This window comes from Phoca vitulina, unplaced genomic scaffold, assembly GCF_004348235.1.
Source record: "Phoca vitulina isolate PV1807 unplaced genomic scaffold, GSC_HSeal_1.0 scaffold1, whole genome shotgun sequence".
Lineage (NCBI taxonomy): Eukaryota > Metazoa > Chordata > Mammalia > Carnivora > Phocidae > Phoca > Phoca vitulina.
Window position 1 is genome coordinate 1,520,766 of NW_022589704.1, and position 11,350 is coordinate 1,532,115.

An 11,350-nucleotide genomic window follows, 5' to 3' on the forward strand; every position below is an offset into this window, starting at 1 on the left:
GGGGGGGTCAGGTGCACACCGGGTCCCCGCTGCCCTGGGTGGGTCCTGTGTGCAGGCGGCAGGGAGAGATCTCCCAGGAGGCGGGAGCTGAGGAGCCTGCAGGAAGTCGAAGGTGGAGGGTTTGAGAACCAGCTGTAAGGTCCCTTTGCTTTTATGGCACCATTCATTTGTATCTGGTTTGTGAGTACATGCTCCTTCTTGGCCAGAAGTTGTTAACGTACAGAAACAACGACTTTCAAGTTCAAAGGTGATGGTGTGAACAGAGGTCCTGTGCTGTCACCCCTTCGTTGGGAGTGTTGTCCCCACAGCTTCTCCAGGCCCACAGCGTCTCTGGGGGACCCTGGCTCTAGGGGAAGAAGCCTCATCCATTATTGGTGAAGGCAGCAAGAGCCCCAGAAAGCGTTTTATTTGTACACTTAAAATACTGGTAAAAATCACTCCTCTGCCTTTCTTTTGAATGTCTCATTCCGAGACACACGGCTGTTCAGGGACGCGTGCGGGGACCGCCCCCGACTAAGCAGCTGCCGGCAGGTGGCGCTCCCACCACATCCCCACGCCCGCCGTGCGCAGTTTATGGCGAATTCCATCCACATCATCGCGCTTCAGCCACAGAGCCGTCCCCTAAAGACAGGTTCTTTTTTTTTTTTTTTTTTTTTTTTTAATTTTATTATGTTATGTTAGTCACCGTACAATACATCATTAGTTTTTGATGTGGTGATCCACGATCCATTGTTTTCGTATAACACCCAGTGCTCCATGCAGTACATGCCCTCCTTAATGCCCATCACCAGGCTAACCAATCCCCACTCCCCCCTCCCCTCTAAAACCCTGTTTGTTTCTCAGAGTCCATAGTCTCTCATGGTTCATCTCTCCCTCCAATTCCCCCCCGCATTTTTCCCTTCCTTTTCCTAATGTCCTCCATGTTATTCCTTATGTTCCACAAATAAGTGAAACCATATGATAATTGATTTTCTCTGCTTTACTTATTTCACTTAGCATAATCTCCTCCAGTCCCATTCATGTTGATGTAAAAGTTGGGTATTCATCCTTTCTGATGGCTGAGTAATATTCCATTGTATATATGGACCACATCTTCTTTATCCATTCATCTATTGAAGGGCATCTCGGCTCTTTCCACAGTTTGGCTCTTGCGGACATTGCTGCTATGAACATTGGGGTGCATATGGCCCTTCTTTGCACTACATCTGTGTCTTTGGGGTAAATACCCAGGAGTGCAATTGCTGGGTCATAGGGTAGCTCTATTTTTAAATTTTTGAAGAACCTCCACACTGTTTTCCAAAGTGGCTGTACCAACTCGCATTCCCACCAACAGTGTAAGAGGGTTCCCCTTTCTCCACAACCTCTCCAACATTTGTTGTTTCTTTCCCTGTCCATTTTTGCCATTCTAACTGGTGTAAGGTGGTATCTCAGTGTGGTTTTGATTTGGATTTCCCTGATGGCTAATGATGATGAACATTTTTTCATGTGTCTGTTAGCCATTTGTATGTCTTCTTCAGAGAAGTGTCTGTTCATGTCTTCTGCCCATTTCTTGACTTATTTGTTTTTTGGGTGTTGAATTTGAGAAGTTCTTTATAGATCTTGGATACCAGCCCTTTATCTGTAGTGTCATTTGCAAATATCTTCTCCCATTCTGTGGGTTGCCTCTTTGTTTTGTTGACTGTTTCCTTTGCTGTGCAGAAGATTTTTATCTTGATGAAGTCCCAAAAGTTCATTTTTGCTTTTGTTTCACTAGCTTTTGGAGATGCATCTTGAAAGAAGTTGCTGTGGGCGATGTCAAAGAGGTTACTGCCTATGTTCTCCTCTAGGATTTTGATGGATTCCTGTCTCACATTGAGGTCTTTCATCCACTTTGAGTTTATCCTTGTGAATGGTGTTAGAGAATGGTCGAGTTTCATTCTTCTGCATGTGGCTGTCCAATTTTCCTAGCACCATTTATTGAAGAGACTGTCTTTTTTCCATTGCATGTTTTTTCCTGCTTTGTCAAAGATTATTTGACCATAGAGTTGAGGGTCCATATCTGGGTTCTCTGTTCTGTTCCATTGGTCTGTATGTCTGTTTTTGTGCCAGTACCATGCTGTCTTGGTGATCACTGCTTTGTAATAGAGCTTGAAATCGGGCAACGTGATGCCCCCAGCTTTGTTTTTCTTTTTCAACATCTCCTTGGCGATTCGGGGTCTTTTCTGATTCCATACAAATTTTAGGATTGTTTGTTCCAGCACTTTGAAAAATGTTATTGGAATTTTGATCGGGATGGCATTGTAGATATAGATTGCTCTGGGTAGCATAGACATTTTAACAATGTTTATTCTTCCGATCCATGAGCATGGGATATTTTTCCATCTTTTTGTGTCTTCTTCAATTTCTTTTATGAGTGTTCTGTAGTTCCTAGAGTATAGATGCTTTACCTCTTTCATTAGGTTTATTCTGAGGTATCTTATGGTTTTTGGTGCTATTGTAAATGGAATCGTTTCTTTAATTTCTCTTTCTACAGTTGTGTTGTTAGTGTATAAGAAAGGAACTGATTTCTGTGCATTGATTTTGTATCCTTCCACATTACTGAATTGCTGTATGAGTTCTAGTAATTTGGGGGTGGAGTCTTTTGGGTTTTCCACATAAAGTATCATGTCGTCTGCGAAAAGAGAGAGTTTGACTTCTTCTTTGCCAATTTGAATGCCTTTTATTTCTTTTTGTTGTCTGATTGCTGTTGCTAGGACTTCTAGTACTATATTGAACAACAGTGGTGAGAGTGGGCACCCTTGACGTGCTCCTGATCTTAAGGGAATGCTTTCAGCTTTTCCCCATTGAGGATGATATTCGCTGTGAGTTTTTCATAGATGGATTTTATGAGCTTGAGGAATGTTCCCTCTATCCCTATATTCTGGAGAGTTTTAATCAGGAAAGGATGTTGTATTTTGTCAAATGCTTTTTCTGCATCAATTGAGAGGACCATATGGTTCTTCTCTCTCCTCTTATTAATGTGTTCTATCACATTGATTGATTTGCGAATGTTGAACCACCCTTGCATCCCGGGGATAAATCCCACTTGGTCGTGGTGGATGATCCTTTTAATGTATTGTTGGATCCTATTAGCTAGGATTTTGTTGAGGATTTTGGAATCCATATTCATCAGGGATATCGGTCTGAAATTCTCCTTTTTGATGGGGTCTTTGCCTGGTTTGGGGATTAAGGTAATGCTGGCCTCATAGAATGAGTTTGGAAGTTTTCCTTCTGTTTCTATTTTTTTGAAACAGCTTCAGTAGAATAGGTATTATTTCTTCTTTGAATGTTTGGTAGAATTCCCCAGGGAATCCATCAGGCCCTGGACTCTTGTTTTTTGGGAGGTTTTTGATCACTGCTTCAATCTCGTTACTGGTTATTGGCCTATTCAGGTTGTCAATTTCTTCCTGTTTCAGTCTTGGCAGCTTATAGGTTTCCAGGAAGGCCTCCATTTCATCCAGATTGCTCAGTTTGTTGGCATATATTTGTTGATAATAATTTCTAATAATTGTTTCTATTTCCTTGGTGTTAGTCATGATCTCTCCCCTTTCATTCATAATTTTATTAATTTGGGTCCTTTCTCTCTTCTTTTGGGTAAGTCTGGCCAGTGGTTTATCAATCTTATTAATTCTTTCAAAGAATCAACTTCTAGTTTCATTGATCTGATCTACTGTGTTTCTGGTTTCTAATTCATTGTTTTCTGCTCTAATTTTAATTATTTCTCTTCTAAAGCATGGCTTAGGCGTCATTTGTTGCTTTTTCTCTAGTTCTTTAAGGTGTAGAGTTAGTTGGCGAATTCGGGATTTTTCTATTTTTTTGAGTGAGGCTTGGATGGCTATGTATTTCCCCCTTAGAACCGCCTTTGCAGTATCCCATAGGTTTGGGACCGATGTGTTTTCATTCTCATTGATTTCCATGAATTGTTTAAGTTCCTCTTTGATTTCTTGGTTGACCCAAACATTCTTGAGCAGAGTGGTCTTTAGCTTCCAAGTGTTTGAATTTCTGCCAAATTTTTTCTTGTGATTGAGTTCCAGTTTTAGAGCATTGTGGTCTGAGAATATGCAGGGAATAATCTCAATCTTTTGGTATCGGTTGAGACCTGATTTGTGACCCAGTATATGGTCTATTCTGGAGAAAGTTCCATGTGCGCTCGAGAAGAATGAGTATTCTGTTGTTTTAGGGTGGAATGTTCTGTAAATATCTATGAGGTCCATCTGGTCCAATGTATCATTCAAAGCTCTTGTTTCCTTGTTGATTTTCTGCTTAGATGATCTGTCCATTGCTGAGAGTGGAGTATTGAGGTCTCCTACAATTAACGTATTGTTAGCAATATGACTCTTTATTTTGGTTAACAGTTGGCTTATGTATATGGCTGCTCCCATGTTGGGGGCATAGATATTTACAATTGTTAGATCTTCTTGTTGGATAGACCCTTTAAGAATGATATAGTGTCCTTCTGTGTCTCTTATTACAGACTTTAGTTTAAAATCTAATTTGTCTGATATAAGAATTGCTACCCCAGCTTTCTTTTGAGGTCTGCTGGCATGGAAGATAGATCTCCATCCCTTCACTTTCAGTCCGGATGTATCTTTAGGTTCAAAACGAATCTCTTGTAGACAGCATATGGATGGGTCCTGTCTTTTTATCCAATCTGCAACCCTGGGCTGTTTTATGGGAACGTTTAGGCCATTGACGTTGAGAGTGATTATTGAAAGATATGAATTAATTGTCATCATGTTGCCTGTGAAGACGTTGTTTTTATAGATTGTCCCTGTAAATTTCTGTTGTAGATCACTCTTGGGGTCTTTCTCCTTTTATAGAACACCCCTTAATATTTCTTGCAGGGCGGGCTTAGTGGTCACATATTCTTTTAACTTCTGCCGGTCGTGGAAGCTCTGCATCTCTCCATCCATTCTAAATGAAAGCCTTGCTGGATAAAGTATTCTTGGCTGCATGTTCTTCTCATTTAGTACCCTGAATATGTCTTGCCAGGCCTTTCTGGCTTGCCAGGTCTCTGTGGATAGGTCTGACGTTATTCTGATGTTCCTCCCTCTGTATGTAAGGAATCTCTTCCCCCTAACTGCCCTTAAGATGGTTTCCTTGGTTCTAAGATTTGCGAGATTTACTGTTACATGCCGGGGTGTTGGCCTGTTTTCCTTGATCTTAGGAGGGGTCCTCTCTGCCTCTAGGACTCGAATGTTTGTTTCATTCCCCAGATCAGGGAAGTTCTCAGCTATGATTTGCTCAAATATATCTTCTAGCCCTCTCTCTCTCTCCACTCCCTCCGGGATTCCAATTATTCTGACATTGGAACACCTCATGGTGTCACTTATTTCTCTGATTCTATTTTCATGGATTCTGAGTTGTTTTTCCCTGGCCTCCTCTTTTCCCTTTTTATCTATTAAATTGTCTTCAGGTCACTAATCGTTCTTCTGCCTCACTTACCCTAGCTGTTAGATTATCTAGATTGGATTGGATCTCATTGATAGCATTTTTAAGTTCTGCCAATTCACCTTTTATTTCTGCCCTTAGAGACTCTATGTTGCCATTCATTGATTTCTCCATTCTAGCCATTGTCTTCACAATTGCTAGCCTGAATTCCATCTCCGACATCTTGGTTATATCTGCATCCATTTGTAAATCTGCAGCATAAGTCATAATCTCTGAGTCTTTTCTATTTTGGGGGCTCCTCCTCCTAGTCATTCCGTTGATGGGTGTTTGAGGGAATGTATAGAGTCCAAATTATTGACCAGAACCCAAGCAAGATGCACCTGTTTTCTTGGGACCTTAGGGTTGCTGGCCTCTTGTTTTCCCAGCCTGTCTTCTGCGGGAGGGGCCTGCCGCGCTGTTTCTCAGGCAACCCTGTTGGGGCGGAGTTGCCCTGCGCCCCTGTGGTGGGGGAGGGGCTCAATGGGAATCAGTCTTTGGGGCTTTTGTTCTCTGGCGTCTTTCCCTGGCGGCTTTCCGCGTCTCTTCCGCGAGTCAGAGCAGAAGAGACCGTTTCCAACCCTCTGCCTCAGAGCAGAGAGACCGCAGTCTGTTCTTCAGTGAGCTCTCCAGGCCACACCGTCTCCGTTTCTGTCTGTGCTGCTATAAACTGCAGCGGCCTGGGTTGTGCGCCCCTCCGCAGCGCCCCCAGTCCTGCCTCCAGGTCGGGGCGCGTCTCTGCCCTTTGTGCTTCTAAAACCGCCAGCCGCTCCCAGTTCGCGTGCGCGTGACCCCGCCGGTCTGGTCCTCCACCCCGGGGGCTGCCCTAAAGTCCTTTCCTGACGCTACCTGTCTGCGAGTCTGTGCCCCTCCGCAGCGCGGGAGGCTGTCACTCACCAGCGGTGTAGGATCCCCACGGCCAGGCACCCTCCCGCCTCCGTTTATCCTCCGATATCTGCCCGCAGAATCAGGGCTCCCCACTTCGTACCTCAAAACCAACCGCCTGCGATATTCTGTTTGTAGAGATCCAGATCTTCTTACATCTCAGGCTGGTTTCGTGGGTGCTCAGAGTGGTCTGGTAGATATCCAGCTCAATTCCGGGGACCAGTTGAAATAGGGTCCCCTACTCCTCCGCCATCTTTCCCCCCTCTCTAAAGACAGGTTCTTAGCACACCACAGACGCCAACATCTCACCTGAAAAATTAAACAGCAAGTTTTTGAGTCCTCGGGGATCCCATCAGGGGCAGTTTCCCCAAGTTCCCACGTCAACATCTAGAATGGAGTCAAATGAGTCCAGACCCAGACGAGTTTGCACGCCACACAAGGTTGAGATTTTTTGCTGCTTCAGCCTGTGACTGGTGCCCCGCTCTGTCCTGAGTCAAAGGAGAAGCCGGGCTGCCATGTGGGCAGCGCACCCTCCCCCCTCCCCGCACCCCTGCAGAGTGGCGTGGCGGGGGAGGAGGGACCGGTCCGGGGAGCACCCCCCCCACAAGGCTGTGAACACAGCCGCCGCCCCACCTGCCGCCCGAGATTGCCCGGGCACAGTCATGGCAGAGGGCTCTGGGGCCACCTCGTCCCCTTTGTCTACCATCTGACCCCTTATGGGGGGGGATCACAGAGAGTTGAGCCCCACCACCAGCGTTTCCTTTTTTTTTTTTTTAAGATTTATTTATTTATCAGAGAGAGAGAGAGAGAGAGCACAAGCAAGGGGAGAGGCAGAGGGAGAAGCAGGCTCCCCGCTGAGCAAGGATCCTGATGTGGGACTTGATCCCAGGACCCTGGGCTCATGATCTGAGCTGAAGGCAGATGCTTCACCGACTAAGCCACCCAGGCGCCCCCCCAACCCCCAGTGTTTCTGCCTTAAGGGTCTTGGGTGGGGCCCAAGAATCTGCATTCTTGGCCAGGCTGATGGCCCCGGGACCACACTTGGAGAGCAGAGGCTGTGAATGGGGCATGCAGGGCAGCATCGCGGGCAGGAAGGTAGTGCGAGCCACATTGCCAGTCCTGTCATTTAAATGTCTCTAGGGTTGGGACGCCTGGGTGTCTCAGTCCCTGGAGCGTCCGCCTTTGGCTCAGGTCGTGATCCCAGGGTCCTGGGATCGAGTCCCGCGTCGGGCTCCCTGCTCTGCGGGGAGTCCGCTTCTCCCTCTGCCCCTCCTCTTGCTTGTGCATGCTCTCTCTCTCTCGCAAATAAAATCTTCAAAAAAATAAATGTCTCTAGGAGCGACATTAAAAAGAGGTACAACAGGTAGAATTAATTTTGATGGTATATTTTATTTAACCATGTGTATCCACAATTGATTATCTCTGTGTGTAAAATCAGTATCAGGACAGGGGACGCTCTGCTTTGTCTGCTCACGCACACCCCGGACCTGGACGGGCCTCAGGTTTAGAGCTCCATTGCCACGTGTGGCTGGTGGCTGCTGTGTGGCTCAGGTTTCCACGCGATGCCTGAGGTGTTTGCTTCCCTTCCTGGACTTTTGCAAAGTGTTTTAGCGTCGTCAGCCTCGGTGCCTGAAGATCGCTGTCCGCCGTGAGCGCTGGTCCTCGCTAAAGAAGTCAGCTTCACGCGGTTGTCACTCTGACTCTTCTAATGATTTTCCTTCTTTTTTTGGTACTTTCCAAAGGAAGCTTCAAATATGCCAGTAAATCCCAACCACGCCTTCTCACTCCTCGAAGCGGCCAAGGAGTCTGTGTATTTAGAGGAATTGGTGCTCACCCCAGGCAGCCAGGAGCAGAAGTCGGCTGCGTGGGGCGGTGAGGAGGTTGGCCTCTCTGCGGGCACCCAGCTGTCTCATGAGTCCCCTGACCTGGGGGGCAACCCTCCGAAATGGGACCGTCTATCACCGCGGGGCAGCGTCAGCGACCTGGAGAAGGGGCTGGACCGCGTGGCAGGGAGTCTGGACGGGCACACGCTGGGAAGCCAGGAGACGAACTTCGAGTCTGGCATCTGTGTGCACAACTACTCCATCACACTGTCCCAGGACCTCCTGCAGAAGAGCGCCCAGGCCTACAGCATGCTGAAGGCCTCCTCACTCAGCACCACCGGCTCAGTAAAGGGCACCATGAGGAAGATGGCGCTGGCCATGATCGAGTAGGTTGCTGGAGCCTGGGCGTCGGGCCCGAGGGTCACTTTCAGGGGTGGAGCTCAGGCTCAGTGGGCCAGCATCACTTCCCCGGCCGCCAGGAGGGAGCGTTTCTGGAGGTGCGTGTCCCACACCCCCCGAGCCCGCAGGGATGCCGTGGGGCCCGTCCTGCGCAGGCCTCCAGGGGCGTCTCTGTGGCTGTGTGTCCGGGCTGGGGGCCTGGCTATGACATCAGGGGGACAGTGGCAGTGAGAATCCAGGGAGGGTGCCCCGGCTGCCGCAGAGCGGGGGGCACCATGCAGGTGCTCACACACACGCACACACACATACCACGGACATGCTCACACACACACACTTGCCTGCACACACTCACTCCCCCACTTGTCCGACACATTCACACATGCACTCACACACCTGCTTACACAACTCATCTGCACACACTTGACCCCTCCCTGCCCACACACCCTGCACGTTGTCCTCCACACACACTCACACTCACCCCCTGCCCTCTCAAAGCGTGCCCCAGGTGTCCCAGACCCTGTCGGGGAGCCTGTAGGTGGAGACGATCCTCCTAACAATCCTCAGACGTCACCTGCCGCTTCGCTCTGTGACACCCCCACCACATCTCTTCCCTGGGCCCACGCGCGTAAGAGGACGCGCTCCGCTGAGGATGCACTCGGTGAAGCAGTAGAGGCTACTCAGTCATTACATCTTGACCCCGAGCTTACGGCTTTCTACTACTCTGTGACCGGATGGGAGGGACGCCGAAGCACATCTCCAAACCAGTCGGACGGTTTTCTCGAGGAAAGCGCTTCTCCCACAGCGCGCGTTGCAAAGGGTGCTTGCCGTGGTCCCCCTGTGCGACGCCGCTCTTCCTTGCGAGAACGACCAGCTGGCACACTAGGGTCACTCATCCCTGTGCGAGCGCTGAGCCTCCCGCTTTAGGGGGGCAGCCGGCAGGGTGCGTGCCAGCGACGGCGTCTCGGGTCTCGAGTGGAAACTGGCATTTTGGAGGCCGTGCACCCCCCCATCGCGTCTAACGATGCGTGTCAGTGTGGGGGAGAGCTCAGGTCTTCCCGCGCGACCAGGTCCCGATGGCCCGGACTCATGCACGGTTGGGAGCCCTCGCAGTGCTGGATTCTGGTGATGCAGCCAAGTACACGTTTTTTATAAAAATACGTTATTTTTGTTAATATGCAATGGGTTTATTGTTACTTTTTAAATGTATTAGTATTTAAAATTTTTTTCTCATTTTAATTGTAATACAGTAGACATGGATGGATGGAACCTGCATAAACAAAGCTCTTTGGGGTCCTTGAAGGATGTTAGGAGCAGAAAGGGGTCCCAAGAGCAGGATGTTTGAGAACCGCTGCTGTAGACTGACCCTGCCTCTCCACTGCCTCCTTGTCTGCCCACCTGGTGCTGCGCCGGCGGTGGGGCCAGCAGAACGGGCCAGACCCTCCATCCTCCCGCTCTCTTACCGTTCTTAAAGCCTGCTTGGCTCATCACCTTGACTCCCTGCCCAGAGGGACTGCCGTCCTGGCCGGTCGGGTCTCGGCGAAGCTTCCCCACTGATGCCGGCTCTGTGCTCCTCATAAGAGCTGTGTGTGTCAGTGTGTATGTGCACACACATGGACGAGTGTGTGTGTGTGTATGGCGTGGTCGTGTGTTGTGTATATTGTATGTATGTGTGGTACATGCACGTGTGTGATACGCATGGTGTGTGTGTGTGAATATGCATGTGTTGGGTGTATGTACATGTATCTGCATGATGTGCATGCGTGTGTATGTGTTGTGTGCATATATGTATGCATGTGGTATATGTGAGTGTATTACATGTGTGCGTGTGTGTTCCATGTGTATATATATATGTGTGGTGCATGTGTATGCGTATATGTGTTGTATGTGTATGCATATGTGTCGTGTGCATGTGTGTGGTAGGTATGTGTGTGTGTTGTACGGGTATGTGTGCATGCAGTGTGCGTGCAGGTGTTATGTGTGTGCGCGCAGTGTACGTGTGTGCATGTGTATACGTGGGCTGTGCGTATGGGTGTGCATGTGTCGTGTGCGCGTGTGTGCGTGTTGTCTGGGTACAATGTCGTGCCCTATGTGTACTAGGTGCTCTATGTCGTCACTTCATGGCCACCCCGGGGGGGAGGGCTAGTCCCCACCTCATGCCCCATCTCACAGATGACCTCAGCAAGGCTGAGCGACCACCCAAGGCTGGAGCAGGGCAGGGCTGGCCAGCCCAGGGTGGTTTGGCGATGGGGGGCTGCCCGGGCGCAGGGCAGGGCCGGGAGGTCTCCGAATGAATGCTGGGGCTCCCGAGCCGCCTCCCCCAGGGAGCGCCGGTGCTGACCGGGGTGCTGTCCTGTGCCTGTCCTCCGGCCCGTGACTGTGTCACACTGATCCTTGCAGACACAGGAACAGGTGGCTGAGCATCAGGCTCCTGCTGCACCGAGGCGCGGACCCCAACCTGTGCCGCGTGCCCATGCAGGCCCTGTTCTTCGCCGTGAAGGCCGGCGATGTGGCCGGGGTGAAGCTGCTGCTGGAGAACAGGGCCAGGGCGGACATCCAGCTCCCCGCTGAGGTAGGACCCCACCGCGGGGGTGGGGCGGGGTCCGGAGAGGCGGGAGGGGTGGGCTGACGGGGGCTCATTAGTGGCGAGAAGTCAGAGCGCTTGGTTTTGACATGTCCTCGCAGTGTTGTGTCTTCTCTGGCGACGTGAACGCGGGCTCTTTGCTGTGTTGGGGCGCGTGCGCGTGCGGCGGGGGAGGGGCGTGTGCGTGCGGCGGGGGAGGGGCGTGCGCACGTGCGCG

The 11,350-nt window shown here is 49.8% G+C and overlaps 1 protein-coding gene across 1 annotated transcript in view; it reads left to right on the top strand.

Moving 5' to 3' along the window:
* Positions 1-11,350, top strand: part of ANKMY1 (ankyrin repeat and MYND domain containing 1) — a 46,375-nt gene that overhangs the window by 17,876 nt on the left and 17,149 nt on the right. The window contains exons 7-8 of the mRNA XM_032413180.1: positions 8,073-8,539; positions 10,950-11,121. Of these exons, the coding sequence (XP_032269071.1) occupies positions 8,073-8,539; positions 10,950-11,121 (639 nt within the window). The remainder of the gene's footprint in view (positions 1-8,072; positions 8,540-10,949; positions 11,122-11,350) is intronic.